At 40.9% G+C, this 16,955-nt stretch overlaps 1 protein-coding gene across 7 annotated transcripts in view; it reads right to left on the minus strand.

The window, feature by feature from the left end:
• ect2 (epithelial cell transforming 2) overlaps nt 1–16,955 on the minus strand; it is a 51,508-nt gene that overhangs the window by 8,072 nt on the left and 26,481 nt on the right. For all 7 annotated transcript variants that reach the window (XM_008407827.2, XM_008407826.2, XM_008407828.2 and 4 more), the window contains 6 exons: nt 16,139–16,217; nt 14,973–15,092; nt 13,631–13,769; nt 5,410–5,564; nt 4,260–4,367; nt 1,939–2,073 (listed from right to left, as the gene is read on the minus strand). In XM_008407827.2, coding sequence (XP_008406049.2) covers nt 1,939–2,073; nt 4,260–4,367; nt 5,410–5,564; nt 13,631–13,769; nt 14,973–15,092; nt 16,139–16,217 — 736 coding nt within the window. The remainder of the gene's footprint in view (nt 1–1,938; nt 2,074–4,259; nt 4,368–5,409; nt 5,565–13,630; nt 13,770–14,972; nt 15,093–16,138; nt 16,218–16,955) is intronic.

Genomic DNA, 16,955 nt, shown 5'->3' on the forward strand with positions numbered 1-16,955 from the left:
GGCCATCATTTGGATTTAGAAACAATAGTTTATCAGAGGAGAGCCAATTCACATTCACTGCTGAGAGAGTCCAGCTTCTTGAGAGTGGAAATGGAGAGGCACAGTATCCATTACCATCAGTAGGAAAAAAAACTGATCAGGAGGAATGACTGTCTCAGAGTTTGTATGAAGTTTGATTCATTAGGTTTCATCTTCTCATATGTACACACAGGAAATATAGCAAAAACCAAAACACAGCAGACAGCCTCTTGTGGCAACACAAAAAGCAGAGGTCCGTTCTCATGAATCAAGAGCAGCTATCTAGTTTGAGGAACAAAGTCCCAATGTTAGGAAACGGCTTGATTTGCCTAAAACATAACTGCTAACACACTAAAAACTAAGAATCAAGATTTACTTTGTAATCAGTTCCATGAAGAGGAACAACTCAACAGGGGCACTGCCAGAAATCTTGGGCCCCCTGACAAAAATTTTTATTGGGCCCTCCTGTGCAGCTGGTGTTACAATTTTTTGAGTCTATTTGACCTGGTCTTGAGTAATGCACCTGGTCTATAAAATGCGTCACAATTTTAAAGGCTTGCATCTGCCTTGCTTTCTTTGGTTCAATACTGATAATTAGCACAATATTTACTGCTCATGAATTTAACATCCAACAGTCCACATCCAGTATGCAAGTAGGTTGCATAAATTTTTTCTATTAGTTTTAGATTACTGAAATGCCTCTCCCCATGAGCAACAGTCAAAAGCAACATGCAACTACACATAAAGCAATCCAGACTTCTAAAAATGATATGTAGTTGCATTTTATTCATGCTGCAGTACATAACTTTAATAAAAAATATGTTTTCTCCATATTTGTTAAAGTTGTCATGATATCGTAGCAGTTTGTTATGAGATAGATAATCTGTTAAAACAATCAATCTCCTCCATCTCCTTCCTGAATTACTACTACTAACTAAAGTAATACACCATTCTGACCAAAACAACCAATCAGAACTAGTAGGACGCCCTTAGCACTGTCAATCAACTTCATTCACTCACTGCTAAATGTGCTAATGGGGGAGAAACAACTTATCATTTACAAGAAACCGTTTATCTGCAGTCATTGGTAGCTATGCAAGCTAAACTGAGCAGTCAGTTTGAATCTGCACAGCTCTGTGCTATGCTAGCTGCAGCACGGCACAAATCGAGGGGGAGGAAGGATGAGCAGCATCACATGAGATTGTGATTGACAGCACTAAAACTCTCCTGCCTCTGACTGGTTGTTTCTAGCACTGGGAGAAGGCAGAGGAAATAGATTTTTCACAGATTACGTCTCATATCATACTGTCACAACATAGACAGTTTTAAAAAATATGTGAAAAAAAAATTTTATATCAAAGTGACATTCTGCAGCTTTAATTTCACTCAGGGGAGGATGGGTCAGGAGGGACATGGGTTAGAGCTTCTGTAGATAGGGGTTTAACGCAGATAGGGGGTTCAGGGCAAAAACGGATGTGTTTTTTTGGTCTGGGAGGGGCAACATTACATTTTAACTGCTAAAAACAATCTTTGAAAATACAATATGATTAATTTTGTATTTGACAGGGCTCCATTTTTTTAATTTTATGTCTATGAACAAAATATAAATAATTAAATTGTGGAGGGCCCCCTGCTGGTCAGGGCTCCTAGAATCGTCATCACTTTTCACCCCTTTACCGCGTCCCTGCAACTCACCATATTATTTTGATCTCTAAGATCAAAATATCTCTAAGTGTCAGGCAAGCCCAGCAAAAACAAAGCCACAGATTGGTCCCTATTTAGTCAGAACAGAAATCACATCAGAACTGTGTTCATGTTCAAACATGACACATATTTTAAATAAAAAGAATGCCATGTGCACAAAGTCTGTCAGTAGGAAAGCCATCGTACGACAGACCAATAAAAATAAATTAGACTTACAGCCAACGTTGAGCTGCTGCAGACCCGGTTCTCACAGCTCAGGCTCTGACTTTTCTCATCTGGAGTGGTGTTGGCCAAGAAGGCCCTCTGGAGGACACGCTTGGGAGTCTTAGTGAAAGAAAACGCCCTTGTTACCTAAATGGAACAACAAACAAGTTATGCGTTTATGTTTTTAAGACATGTCTGTTAGTTTTCTTAAAAGTAACATGGTGGCTAATTTCATCATGAAGAAACCAACAAAAAACTAGTTTGGGTCATGGTTCTATGAAGTTCTTACGACTACAGGTGCACCGATTGAAGTTTCTGGTGGATCAGTGATCTTTAATCATCGAAACCTGATGATTCCAACGTTGGCTGATACCGATATTTTTATATACATCATCAAAGTTGCTAAGTTGGCAACAGTAGGGCGACTGCTAACCGTGCAGAGGTGCAGTGCAGAGGTACCCTGGTGGGTGGGGGGGCTGATTTTCAAACCTTTGTTTGGTAGATAAGATCGGCCAATCACTGTTTACCAAAAAATTAAGAAAATCCGGGACGATCAATTGATTGGCCAATCAGACAAAAGTTTTCTTCCAGAAGTTTCTCAGAACAGCTTGCTGGAATTCTGGATCATTCCCGCTGACAGAACTGATGTATGTAGTTTATAGGCTACGTTTTATGTTGCTTCTGGAGTAATGGCTTCTTTCTTTCACAGTGGCCCAATGTCAAAAAATGAAGCAGTAAATTTGGACAAAATAACTTTCAATCCACAACCTCCCTACACCAATGCTCCTTCCCCATTTGCTCTCAGACTCGATTAAGTCTACAAAAACAAAAAAACAAATCATAACAGATAAAAATACTTTTCATATATGTGTTCACCACAGATGTGGACACTTAGCATAACAGCTCATGATACAACATTTGTGAAGTTATCTATTAAAATGGACCAAGAGCTTCATTTAAGCTGTTCTCCTTAGAAGCCCAGGAGAACAGACTCTGTTTGGGTTTCAAGAGAAAAAGAAAAAAGATGGTTCAGAGTAGGGCTGGGGGATATATCGAGTATACTCGATGTATTCCGAAATTTTCAATTTACGATAGTTGAAATGGTTATATCGCAACCATCGAGTATAAATTATCGCTCAAATGATAAACTTTCGCCGTCAAATTCACTGCGAGTACGGTTTATCCGACACCCTATGAAGGCATCACTTGTCCCTCGCCCCTCCCAACCCGAAAATTTTCTACAGATCAAGCTGTGCAGAGAAAACTGAACAACATGGTGACAGCGGGAGTTTGAGGCGAGCTGTGAATGAGACGATAACTGAAGAGGAATCAGATGAACTAGTCTAGTTCCGAAGAGAAACACCGCTGGATCAATAATTTGGCAGTGGTTTGGATTTTATATGGAGGATGTCGTACAAAATGAGGTAATTTGCTGAACATGTTATCAAACTATTGCCACAAAAGGTTGAACCACAGATTTATTTCGCCACCTAATCAGCAGTGGAGAAAGTACTCAAAAAATTTACTTAAGTAAAAGTACAAATACACAAACAAAAATGTACTCACATAAAAGTAAAAGTACCACATTAAGATTTTACTTTAAATCCCATCAAGCCAGTACTTTTTTAAAAGTAAAAAACTACTGGCTTTTAAAAATACTTTATTAAAAGTAAAAGTACTTGCTGAATGCATTACCTAATCGCTAATACAATATCATTAAGTGTACCTATTGTATTTAATTTTAATACATAAGAAATGTGCCATTTTAATGAACAATGCCATAGATAAAGCATGTTTTTATTGTGTTTACTCTCTGTAACATAGTTTAGATTTAAATATTTGATTCTATGCTCAACACCTGAGTTGGACCTGCAATGCCTGACCATCTTGGTAAATTTAAGGGCTATTACTTAATTTCATTGTTCATATGTAGTTAGTGAGGAGACAGTCAGTGGGGTTTTTTCACTGTGGTGAGGCGGGTTCTTGGTGTTGTCTATCACCTCGACACTTCTCATGACACACTGTCACAACATGGTGAAAATATTAATATGTAATATTAAAATATCTAATATGTAAAAAAAAAAAAAAAAAGATTCTGAATGGTGTTAAAGCTGCATACAACATCATTCGGAACAGATATGCCAAGACAATTTTTGGACCCAAGTAAACCGGTTATTACAGATTTTGAAATATCTAAATAAAGAAAATAAAATCTCCAGATATTCGAATCCAATGTCTAGACTTTATTATTAAAGGGATGGGCCTATTGTGACCTATGTATGTGGTGTACTTGGTAGAAGCTGCCAGTTTTAGTCAAGGGAATTAACCGTTACCTTTTTTGAGGTCTTCTTAATGGCTCTGGAAGCTTTGCTTAGTGTGCTGTCCATATCCTTAGTGGTGACCTGCAGTGAGTCTGGCTCTGTGCACTGAATCAGATCCTCCTGGTTACAAGACAAAAATGAACACAACTTTAAACTTAATCTGATCAGTCTGAACCTGGAGAGTGTGATCAGTGGAGATGGCTACAGCAGAACCAACAGGAAGAAACAGAGCAGCAATAGGATGCAAGGCAGAGCTCACATCCAGAGGGAAATTTGTCTCTGCAGAGGCTTTTTAACCAGAGAAGCTCTGTCTTGTTGGTATTCACACTGCAACGCTGACCCAGTGAAAAAAAATTAGGAATGCAGCTGTGGGGCGACACAACGAATAGAGGACAACAACGCTCCCTGCTGCCAGCTCTCCTAAGTGCAGCAGCTTGGTTTCATTTACCAGAGTCAGAATGCTTCATGTTTCAGTGACGGAAAGAAAAAACAAAACTGAACAATTAGCGCAACAAAAACATAGCCAGTCCGGTCTTCTGGATTATAATTTACACAAAAAATAATATTGAGTTGTTTCTATGACGATTCAAACAGTATTCAAAAGTCTACAGCCAGTTTAAGGAATGGAGCACTTCTATTGATGCAACTGGAAAAACATTAAATAAAATGTTGCTGTTTTGTCAGCTCCCAGACTCATGATCTTATCTCACACATATAAGGAATCAAAGAGTTTCCTGATCATTATCGCCTGTCAATGTTTACAGACAGTTCACCCTGCATAACAAAAGTCAACACACTAAATGCCACAAAAATGTTCTTCTGCTCCTTCTTGTGTCTGAAGAGGCTGCAGCTGAACCAGCAGACTGCTTTGCAGTGAAATAGTAGAGCCAAATCTGTGGAAATCTGCAGTTGACCTTGAACATTTCCTCATCCACAACTATCAAGACGGGCTCTAAAATACCTTCTTCTCCAGTTTGACATTAGGGTGAAAAAAAAAACATGACATAAATTTGATTGTGAGGAAAACATTTTCACTTTAAAGTGTGGAAAAATAAGTTGGTGATGAGTTATTACAGCTCTGCTCTAGTCTCAGTGCGTCTGAATTTTTCCTTCTTTTAATTTGTGTGTGTGAGAGTGTGCTTTCGTGGGGGTGACATCTCACCGCATCAGCTCTGCAGATGGTGTTGGCAACATGACGACACAGAGTACGCAGCCAGTCACGTTTAACCATTTCCTCTCCGGCCAGCTGGAAGCTGAACAACAAGTTCTCCTGTTCGGTAGGAGGACGGACCACCAGGGCAAATGCATTTACACACTCTGAGGAAGAGGAGGAGAGGAAAACAGGAGTAAGGGACATTCACACCGATACAGACGCATGAAAGAGTTTAGAATTACAAGGAATAAAAGGACAGTACAAATACCAGTTAAAAAAAGAGAACATGACAAAAGTGTAAACAAGATGCATATTGATGATATAATGGGAGGAGAAGAGCAAAAGCATCGATATGTTAAAATGCTAAGAAACTCTCCAAACTGGGTAGAAATATAGAGTTAGGATTAATTTAAAGTGAAAACAAAGATCCCAGTTTGTAAGTGCCAGACAGGAAAATGAAGAACTGAGATTGCCGTTGGGTATCTGAAGATGTACCATCATTTCCAGACAATTGAGCACACCTGAAAATAAGCTACACCCAAAAACTTTGAAAAGAAAAAGATAGTTGTTTGGGTTTTACCCAGTGTATTATAAGCCTGGCGGACAGCTATGTTTTCCTAGGTTCCCGGCCAAGCTAAGTGTCGCTTGTTTTAATTTTTAGAAAGATTTATTGAAAAAAATAAATAATAAAAATTAATAAATTGAAATTGGGGAAAAAAAAAAAAAAAACGTAATTTTTTGTTTTGATAAATATTTAAGCCGGATTACAAGTGTCTCTGTTCTGAGCGTTTGACTCGCAGAGCAGATTTATTTAATCACACAGCTGGCGCCTTGCTGCTTTATTAAGTTTACCTCAGGGCACACCTCCTTTCGGAACTGGACACAGGCTGACCCTGTATGGATATATTTGCATCAACCCAGTGTGGATAGTTATTTTTCTTTGGAGAACTCTATATCAAGGTAAGAGTTTAGAATGAACCGCGTTAGCTCTGGTTGCACAGCTCTATGTGAACCACAGGAATAACTTGTAGTCGCAGGTCTATTTGAGAATGATTTAATGTGGGCAGAATTATGTACGGCGTTTACATCTCAACACGCTGCTCAGCGTGTGGCTCCGTCTTTCCTGTAAAGTTTATGTCTATGGTCCTGGTTTGCCAGAGCGTTAGTGGTTAATGAACCAGCGCTAATATCACCGTGCAGGTTCAGCACGGTGAGGAGCTTTCGCGTTCGCCTCGTAGTCACGCTGGTTCTATATTATTGTATTATTAGGCCCGAGCAGCTAAGTGCTGCGAAGGCCTATTGTAATTGTACTGTTATGATTATTCCGCTTCCGTAAAATAAATTGGCTTTTTGGAGGCTTTATCATATTTAAAAACTCACCAAACTTGGCAAACTTGGAAAATTTACGCATTTCAAGGTCGTTGCAAAAATCGCACAACAAACGGCTCAAGGGCGCCACCCAGCAACTTTCAAAAGACGCTTACCTATTCACTTACTTTATCGTAGAGACTTGAAATTCGTACACTTGTAGAGCTCCCCAAGACACTCAGAATTTACAATTAATGTCATAGTGCAAGTATGACAGGAAGTCGGCTTGAAGTTCCGATTTTGACCCCATTTTGGCAGTTTACAGAAGTCACATTTGATTGAACTCCTTCTAGGGATTTCGATCGATCGGCTTCAAACTCGGTCAGATCGTTCATAAGGCATACCCGATTCAAAGTTATCAAAACGGTGAGTTTTTGTGCATGCTGAAGGGGTCATACCAGGGGTCAAATTTCACCTATTCGCCATGAAACGCAAAACTGTTATAACTCTTACACAAAAAGAGTGTGGAAGAGTTATAACTCCTACACACTTGTAGGGGATTATTGTAATCCCCTACAATAATTGTAGGGGATTATTGTCCCTAACAATAATCAATGGTAAAATGATGACATCACTTAGGCCACGCCCCCTGAGAACAGGAAGTGTCATGTTTTACTCTGAACGGTTGCTATCTGATCCCTTTGACTTAATCCGTTTGTTTTCCATGGAGTAGGTGTTCGCGGCGGCGTCGCGAATAGACCTGTAACGCCGTCGATTCCACAGTTTCAAGTGGAGCTGCACCAAACTCACTAGGATCGATCCTTGTGGACAAACAGCCCCAAGCCATGCTTTAACCTAGAAATATGAAACTTGGTACACATGTGTATCTTGTCAGGACCTACCTAAAAAGTCTCTTGGAGCCATGGTCCACACCCAACAGGAAGTCGGCCATTTTGTATCAAATCCGCCATGTCCTGTTTTTCAGAGACGTCGCATCTGATCGAACTTCTCCTACAGCAGGGGTCCCCAAACTACGGCCCGCGGGCCGGATCCGGCCCACCTCCACATTTGGTCCAGCCCTCTGAACAATACCAGAGATCATTCAGATTTTTTTAATTTACCGTATTTTCCGGACTATAAGCCGTTTATATGTGGATTTTTCTTCAACCACCAGGGGGCTCTTTAGCAGGAAGTGAATCATTGGAAGTCTCGGTTACTTGCGCGCCAACAGTGAGCCCACAAGCAGCAAAATGAGTAAGAAACAGATCAGATGTCTTTGGAAAGTTTCTTTGCAAGGGGGAAAAGGCCCAGAGAAGAGACAGGAGAATGGATTTATCCCGGACCTGTAGATGAGTCTCACATTACAAGATGCTCTGCGTAACATGCGGCGAACGGCTCCTAATGAGGCTATGAAGCTTCAAGCTGCTTCGCCACGTAGAGACCAAGCAGGCTGTGGATAAAAGCAACACTTCAGGTGTCATTGTCTCCCATCACTCCCAGATGGGGGCGTCTCGTTGCAGAGAAACAAGTTCAGGGCTCCCGTTAGTCATTATTGTGAGTTAAAATTTTCACAAAAGTAAAATGTTACCATAGTACCAGAGTCAGAGCGTTTGGGCAGTGGTCGAGAGGAGATGAGTAGAGCTTGTGAGTCTTAAGTCTGGTTTAGACGTAAAGATTTAAGAAATGTCGGCCGATTCTCCAAACCTCTGTGACCACAGAGCTGATAAAAGAACAACAGGTTCGATTCCAGATTCCAGATTATCCTCTGATTCCAGAGGATAATCCAGTAAACCCCCAACATGGCGGGAATTTATAGTAACCAAACATGGATGACGATGTAGAAGCAATAGTGATAGTTTGTGGACTAATTTTAAGAGATAAAAGTTGTAACAAAAAGAAAAGGCGGTGGATAAAAGACGACGGGAGCAGCCACTCTATTTGCTGCACTATGATTTGGAGGTGAATATGTTTTTTCATAGTTAACATTTTTAACTGAATAAACATAATAATGACCTTTAGATTTAATAATAAACATTTCCACATATCATCTCCGATATCCGCCGGACTTTCAGTTGCGCGATATGTCAGCTGTTTGGGATTCCCCTCTGTTCTTACGTCTGGCTACATGTCAAATTCAACAGGTATTCTCGTTCCAAGTCAGGGAAAACCCCACAGGCTGCGATAAAAGGGCCAAGACAACCCATATTGGGCATATTCAGGCTTTAGTGGGAAGACTAACATGCAGAAGCCTTATCTGACTGTTCATCCCCTCTCCCCCAAAGTCTCGACTGGTCCACGGTAAAAAAAAAGGTTGGGGACCACTGATTTAGCACATGCTAGTAGCATACACAAAGGAACAGCACTTTTATTGTTACAGTTAGTAATCAGTTCTGTTAAATGTAAACTTGGCAACTTTTTCTTTATCAACCATAATAAATGTGCTATTCAATTGACCTGTTATGACTCAAATGTTGGGGGTCCACTCCCCTCTGCTGCTGCTGCATCGTTGTGGAAAACCTGGAGATATCTGCGGCTTATATGTGTATGTTGGTTTTTAAAAAAAAACGTTGGGGTTGTGGCTTATAGTGCAGTGTGGCTCATAGTTCGGAAAATACAGACTACAATCCTTCCTGGATTTTTTCTGTGAAAAACCCAGGGAGGGTTATTTGATTGTGCTTTCTGGAAAACAATATATTTTTACATTTAGGCACTCCTGCAATCGTCACACTTTTTCTGTTACAAACTGACTCTGCCCCCCACCAGAGAAGGGAAAAGTTCTGTGGCCCTCACAGGAAAAAGTTTGGGGACCCCTGTCCTACAGCGTTTGAGATAGACTTCAAACTCAGTAAGCAGAGAGTTGAGACATTAAAGGTCAAAAGTTATCACAGGAATTTTTGTAGATCAAAGCATGTGGGCGTGGCTAAGTGCCAAACTTTGACTATTCGCCATAAAACAAAGTGACATGACTTCCACATACCAGGTCACAGCTGCATCAGACTTCCTACGTCTCACTACCTCATCACATTCTCATGGTCAGATGGTGACATCACCTTAGCCCCGCCCACTTTCGACAGGAAGTCACCTGTTTTTTCTACTGTATGTCTTACTTTTACTGTGTTATTCATATGGAATTAATCCTCTGCCAACTGACATAAAATGACCTGATGATGAATTCTGTCAATGCTGGCTGACACGTGGGGGCGTGGCCAAATGGCAATCATATGGCGCCATATGCACACGATTGTCTCCAACTCACACATGCACCTTCCGAGTGGCACCAAACTGGATATGTATGACCTTTGCTCACCTCTAAACAGCCCAACAGCATTGAATTGTAAATTGACTGCAGTGCACCCCCTAGGTCATTCCATCAGCTATATCTCCTTGCTACATCGGCCGATCTGCATCAAATTTTCGGTGTGTCGTCAGGGAACCATGCCGAACTCATCGGCGGACGCGTGCTTACAGTGCTGAAGAGAGTACGCGGTGGCAGGCGGGCGGCGGTGCTGCATCCCCCGCCGTGGCTATAGGCCGAGCGATGCGAGGGCCGCTTGAGGCTCCGCGGAGCTTTAATTATTACTATTAGTAGTATTTTTACGGTTAAACTGTGCACCAAACCATATCAAATGCTTTGTCTACTTAGTCAGCCAGAGTTAATGCGCGCAGCTGCAGGGAGATCTGAAAAACTCGTCCCTCAAACGTGAGCAGCCAGAACAGTTTCTATGATTCTTATTAAAAACTCAAGACACAAAATGGAAGATTTACTAAAGCCCCATTAGTAGCATTAAATTAAATCTTCCGTTTGTTGTGCATCGCTGCACAGTACAGCGGTTTTAATTCATCATGCAGGGCCAGTCCAAGGCTATATGAGGGTTTGAGCAGAATTTCCTTACACCCTTGTCCCTCAGTGGGGTCGGGAGGGTTGCTGGTGCCCATCTCAGGCTCACGTTCCGGGCGAGAGGCGGGGTCACCCTGGACAGGTCGCCAGTCTGTCACAGGGCAACACAGAGACACACAGGACAAACAACCATGCACACACACACTCACACCTAGGGGCAATTTGAGAGGCCAATTAACCTGACAGTCATGTTTTTGGACTGTGGGAGGAAACCGGAGTACCTGGAGAAAACCCACGCATGCACAGGGAAAGACCGGGGCCGGGAATCGAACCCAGAACCTTCTTGCTGCAAGGCAACAGCTCTACCAAATGCGCCACTTGCAGCCCTCATATACACACACATATACACATATATATATATATATATATATATACACACACATATATATACATATATATATATACATACACACATATATACACACACACACACATATATAAATACACACCAGTGATGTGCGGTCAGGGGAGGCAGGGTCTCACCTGTCATCATGGAAAAATAATATAAAATCATTTATATTGCTATTATCATGTACTATAAAGTATCTATTTTTTACTTAGCTTAACCAATTCTGATTAGTTTTTCTTCAAAATCGCTGGATTTTTGCATTTTCCCATTCAAATGCTCAGAAGCGAAGCCGGTGAGGCAGCAGCGAGCTGAGCCTCACCTGGGATTACGCAACCTCTCGCTAACTGCACTGGCTGCCATTATATGACAGCATGTTCGTCCTGTCTGTACACCTGCAATAAAATGGCCAAGAAACATTTAATATATCGAATTATTTTTGATAATTTCGCTTATGTATATAATGTACAGTGGTTTTTGTCACTAACTGTGTGTGTACTGTGTTTTGTGTGCGGAGGAGCGATAAGAAACGGCAGAGAACAGACTCGAGGTGAGGCAGGCAGTTCTCTTGCCTCACTGCTGGGGGCGCTCATGTTCCCAGATATTGTGACTGCACAACTGCAGAGTGAGCTTCTACACTGAGCTAGCCACAGAGTAAATAAGTGAAGTACAGCGATATATTTGTTTTCTTCTCTCTTCCGACGTCAACATGAAAAACTACATTTCTACACTTAAACAGTTTTCTAAAGTGGATTTTCAATTGAAGCAGGAGATAATAACTAAAGGAAGACCAACATCTGAGCTGAAAGTTTTACTTCAAGACAGTTTGATGATTCTCAAACAGAGTAGAAAAGACATGCAGAGGATAAACTTGGCTTTGGATGAATGGATATTTTTGTGCAGAATTAGCGGTGCATGGATTTCATTGATACGTAAAGATAAGACAGCAAAAAGATGTTTTTGTTTAGTTTTTTAATTAAATGTGCGTTTTGTGGGCTAGTTAATGTTTAAATTATTCAGTAAAGTAGAAGCGGTAGCTAATCTACCACAGCCATTATTTATTAATAAAACATTAAGCCTAAAACGTACTACAACAACAAACTAAGGGGGCGTTTACACGACAACGATCCAACAAAAATGGCACTTTTGTTCCGTTATTGTTGGATCGTTTACACGATAATGTTCTAATTACGATCTGTGTTTACACAGTAACGGTACACATCGAAAACGTGTAATGCTCTCGCTGTGCCTAGTTGGTGCTAGGTTCTTTAAAACTTTGAAAGTGCGCATGTTTTGTTGTTGTACTTTAAGGCATGTGGATTTGCGTGAGAAAACACGCATTGTGTGCGTCTGATTAGGGCGCATGCAGTTGGATAAAGTGGGATAACTTTGCTGAAACACCTTGTTTGAGCTTTCACGGTGTCTGTAGCGAGCCCCGGACTGGAAGCCGTTTATTGTTTTTACCTTGGAATGGCCAACAGTCTGTTATTCCTATATCAATTTGATAAAATGGGAGTTTCCGCACGTCCCATATCCGCGTCCTCTGTTACCTTTTTCAGCAGTTAAAACAGTTTAATCCGTTGCTAACAAGTCGTGACTTGTTTTTCCGAGCCGCCTTCAACCGCAACATGAAAGCTGAAACGCTCGGACTGGGTTTACACCTGTGAGGCAGCGAAGGAGACCTGCTGCTGCTGCGCATGTGTGTTAGAATCATGGCAGCAACCCAGCAAAACGTAAATAACTTGACACAGTTTTTTCCCTGAACTAACCGACTGAGTTGAGTAAAGCTGCTGGATGCAGGTGATAATAGCTAAAAGATGACTAGCTAATATCAATACAGCACGTTAAGCTTGTTAACAAGTAGCCTGTATGCTACTGATGTTGTTGTCTATGTTCAGCAACGTAGATTCATTTTGCCCCCCAAAAATAAGTCGATGCCCCCCCTGTTAAACTGGTCTGGAGCCGGGGCCGGTCCTGGTCCGTAGTTCTCTAGATAATAACGCTGAATAAGCAGCCTGTATTTTGCCATCTGGGCGGTGCGGAGCGGTGAAGAGACGCTGAGGGAACCGTATCTGATGGGGAAACAGTAACACCAGCATTGTGAGTAGTTTCTTCTTCTTCTGTGGATTGTAGGAAGCAGCTATGTTTTGCGTCATACTATGCATGAGCTGGGGATTCTCTGGAAGAAAAGATCCGTTTTCTAGGTTTACACGACAATGGAAAACGCTACGTTTCAGAAACATCGCACTCTGGAACCCGTTTTCAATCTGTGCCGTTGTTAGAGAAAACATTTGGTGGTTTCGTGTAAATGCGCACTACAAACGCAACAAAGCTCTTACGTTTTGGATGACATGTAAAAGATTAGTCTTTTTGCCCCCTAGTGCTGTATGAATGCACAAAATTTCCGTAGGTCCAATAACATGGATGGTGTCTTAAGTCATAAGTCAGTGCCTCACCAGCAATGAACCTCACCGCACGTCACTGATATATATATTATATATATATATGGGACGTAGCCATATCTCGATGACTGCGTCCCTTTTACATAGTTGCATGACAGCCTGACTATATGCGCAATGGAAACTAATGGAGTAGCCAAGCAGTCCAAAGACTAATTGTATCTTTAAAGTTGGATTAATACATGTTCACCTGAGGGGTTAATGCTTAATGTGAGTCACCTTCAGTGTCGTGCAGATCCAGCACTCTGCGAATCTGCGACAGCGGCATGAGAGCGATGTGCTTCAGCGGAGGAGGAGGCCTGGGCTGCCCCACTGGACTTTTAAAAGTATTGATCACTTTGTGACGCTTCCTGGCAATCTGCAGACACGCAGTTCCACAAATATAACAAGACAGCAATGCGAGAGAAAGAAAAACAGAGCCAATTTCAAAGTTTCAACCTGTGTGTGTTGGTGCAGCTAGGAATGTGTGAAAAGCTGCAGAGGTTAACTTTATAAATCAATGACCCTTTCATGGAGGTAAATGACGCGAGTCATTACCGTCACATTAATTACGTGGCCAGAGCGAAGACAGGAAGGACAAAAATCAAAACACATTATAGGTTGAGATGAAATCAACAGTTGCTGATGATTGAGGGGAGAAGCGAGACCACCCTCTGTGAGAGGAGCCGGTCTACATGCAGGCTGTGTGAAACAGCCAGTCAGGACGCACATGCAGAGCTCCGGCTGATTAGGTGTCTCTCACTCCTGAATCAGCACAGCCTCTCAACTCATCGTGTCCTTTCTTCTGACCTGTGTTAATTAACACACAGTTCCTGTGACTGCACTGACAGACTGGACACACACGGGCTACTAAAGGTCAAACAGCTGTTATCAAGATGTTATCCAACTGCTGTTATCTGAGCAAATAGACAACAAATCAGAACCAGGAGGAGGGACTTGGCGCTGCCAATCCCCCTGGTTACCCTCACATTGACGCCCCACCCCTTGCTTTCTGCTGCTGTACAGCAGGTTCGCCAAAGCAAAGTCTGCTCTAAATGCTAAGGCTAGTCAGTATGGACACCAATGACAAAATGTATTTCTGTAACAGTAAGTTGTTCTTCTGCCATTAGCACATTGAGCAGCAGTTTAATAAGTATGTAAAAAAAAAAAAAAAGTAACGAATTTATTCAGCTTATATGCAAGAAAAGCTGATTTGGGGTTTAGTTTGGGGGGGAGGGGGACCGGGCTACTTTAGCATCACGAGGTGCCAGGTGCTAACTGGCTGGTAAATATTCACATGGTTCTTTAATGTTTCCACAAAACTCAGCAGTGCAACATCCTGGCATATATTCAACTGAAACAAACTGAGAAAAAAAATCTTGTTCATCGCAATGATAAAAACATTTCATTCATTTGATTCTACAGCTGTCATTTTTTGTTTCCGCTCATTAATTTTGTGTCATGTTGAAAGAAACAGCTGGGAAAATCCTTCAAAACCCTTTACAGACAGATGAGAAGGACTAAAACATTGGTCAGATATGACAACATAATGATAATGAAGTTCAGATTCATGCGTCATCACCTCCAGGCAGTCGTTAAAAAGAAAGAGTGTGACGTGTTCGCCGCGGTCACACGGCTCGTCTCCCAGAGCGATGGTTTCCACTCGATGCACCAGGCTGCGATGGGACGACAGCAGGTTGGCCTGAGAACAGAACGGCAACAAAAGGAACAAGTTATGTGAGCTGTGATATACAGCTCACTGCTGCCCACTGCTAGATGCTTTAACCCTCCTGTTATGTTGAGTCAAACCGACCCGTTTTATAGTTTACAATTGTTTTTAAATAGTTGGAAGTATTTTTTCTACATGAAGCTTTTTCTATTTGTCTTAATAGGTACACTCTACATGTAAATTGAAAATAGTTCATTTTAGACATTTGCAACCTGTTGGAATTTGACCCGAAAGTCACGTTGAAGGGTAAAAAAGGTAAAAAAAATGTCTAATTCTATATGTTTCCTTGCAACTATGAACCATATTTCACCACATACACACACCACACACATACATGCACATGCGCACACACAAGCCCACTTTCTCACTATTCTCTTTGCTTCACTAGGAAACTGCGAGAAAGCAGGTGTTCATACAACTTTTGATGGGAACCTTTTCTGTTCCTGTGAGCAAACTCCACCCACACTGAGTGGACACTCAGCAGAAGTGGGGGAAAACATAAATACTCTCTGCATGACTCATTTGTCTTGATTTTAATCAGCAGGTCAATTTGACCCAGAACAGTATATGTGTCTCAAGTTAAATTATTAAGATCATCCCTTGAAAAAAGATTAAAATTGTAATATAATTCTTTTTAATGAAAGATCATTTTCAAGGATAATTGTTTTTTGTGTGTAGGATTTTTCAGTGGACATAAAAAAAATGTAAAATACATTTTTTATTTCCAAATGAGTAAATGGTCATTGATCCTTTATTTGTGAGAAATAAAAAAACATGATTGCACAAATACTGATTGAAATTGTTATAATTGGAGTTAATAATCAGATGCAAAAATGTTTTGGAGAATTTTTTTGGTTTCTGACACTGTTGCATGATTAAAGGCTCCACGGGTCAAACTGACCCAGGAACATTATTGCTGTACCTCAGAAACGAGCATAACAGGAGGGTTAACAGACAGGTAGACGGCTAAATTACTGTATGATAGAAAACATGCAGACAGCAGCAATCTGCAAACTTACAGGACATCCATCAACTTCATAGACAACATCAAAGATTTGTTTCTGGCCTTCAGTCTTCCTCTTGTCCTCATTGATGTGTCTGCACAGTTCAGAGAGGTAAAAAGGAGAACACAAGTCATCAACTAGATAAAACAAATCACTTTCTATTTTAAACAGATTTGCATTCCAATTTTTCCTTTAAACGTAAAGAAATTTGCTTTAAATTAATTTAATATCTGTCATCATCAAAAACAAATAAAATCTTGACAACGGATAGGAAATCCTCCCATTTTGCAAAGGTGCCACCATCCAGTAAAAACATCTGGAACCAGACGTCTAACTCTGAACCCTCTTTGTGGGACAATTTCCACTCATGCACATTGTTGCTTGGAAATCAGACTGCAGGTGTGAATCCAGTTATGTACCCATGTGAAATAAAGAAGCAGGGGAACTCTGCTTTCTGCACGTTTACTGAAAATGCAAAACATTTACAGTACATTTTGTTCCTGTAAACAGGATGTGTCGTCGTGGATACATTGCGACACCTTTTTAAACAGAAGAAGAACTGACAGTTTAATTTTCTACATGATAATTTAAGCTTAGGAAAAGGTTTTTATTTGTAAAACAATTACACACATTAGACTTTTGGTTAAGGTCTGCTTACAGATATGAAGCAAAAAAAAAAAAAAAAAAACTAAGCGAGTTTCAACTTGCAAGTAAAAATTATGATAAGATGTTTCTTCATGTCAGCTAATTGGTCAGTTTAACATTCCAATCAGGACAGATTGGATGTGGCTGTCAGGAAGACACATTACTGAGCTGCAGCTCTAAGAAAAGA

This window comes from Poecilia reticulata, chromosome 4, assembly GCF_904066995.2.
Source record: "Poecilia reticulata chromosome 4, P_reticulata-male-v2, whole genome shotgun sequence".
Classification (NCBI taxonomy): domain Eukaryota; kingdom Metazoa; phylum Chordata; class Actinopteri; order Cyprinodontiformes; family Poeciliidae; genus Poecilia; species Poecilia reticulata.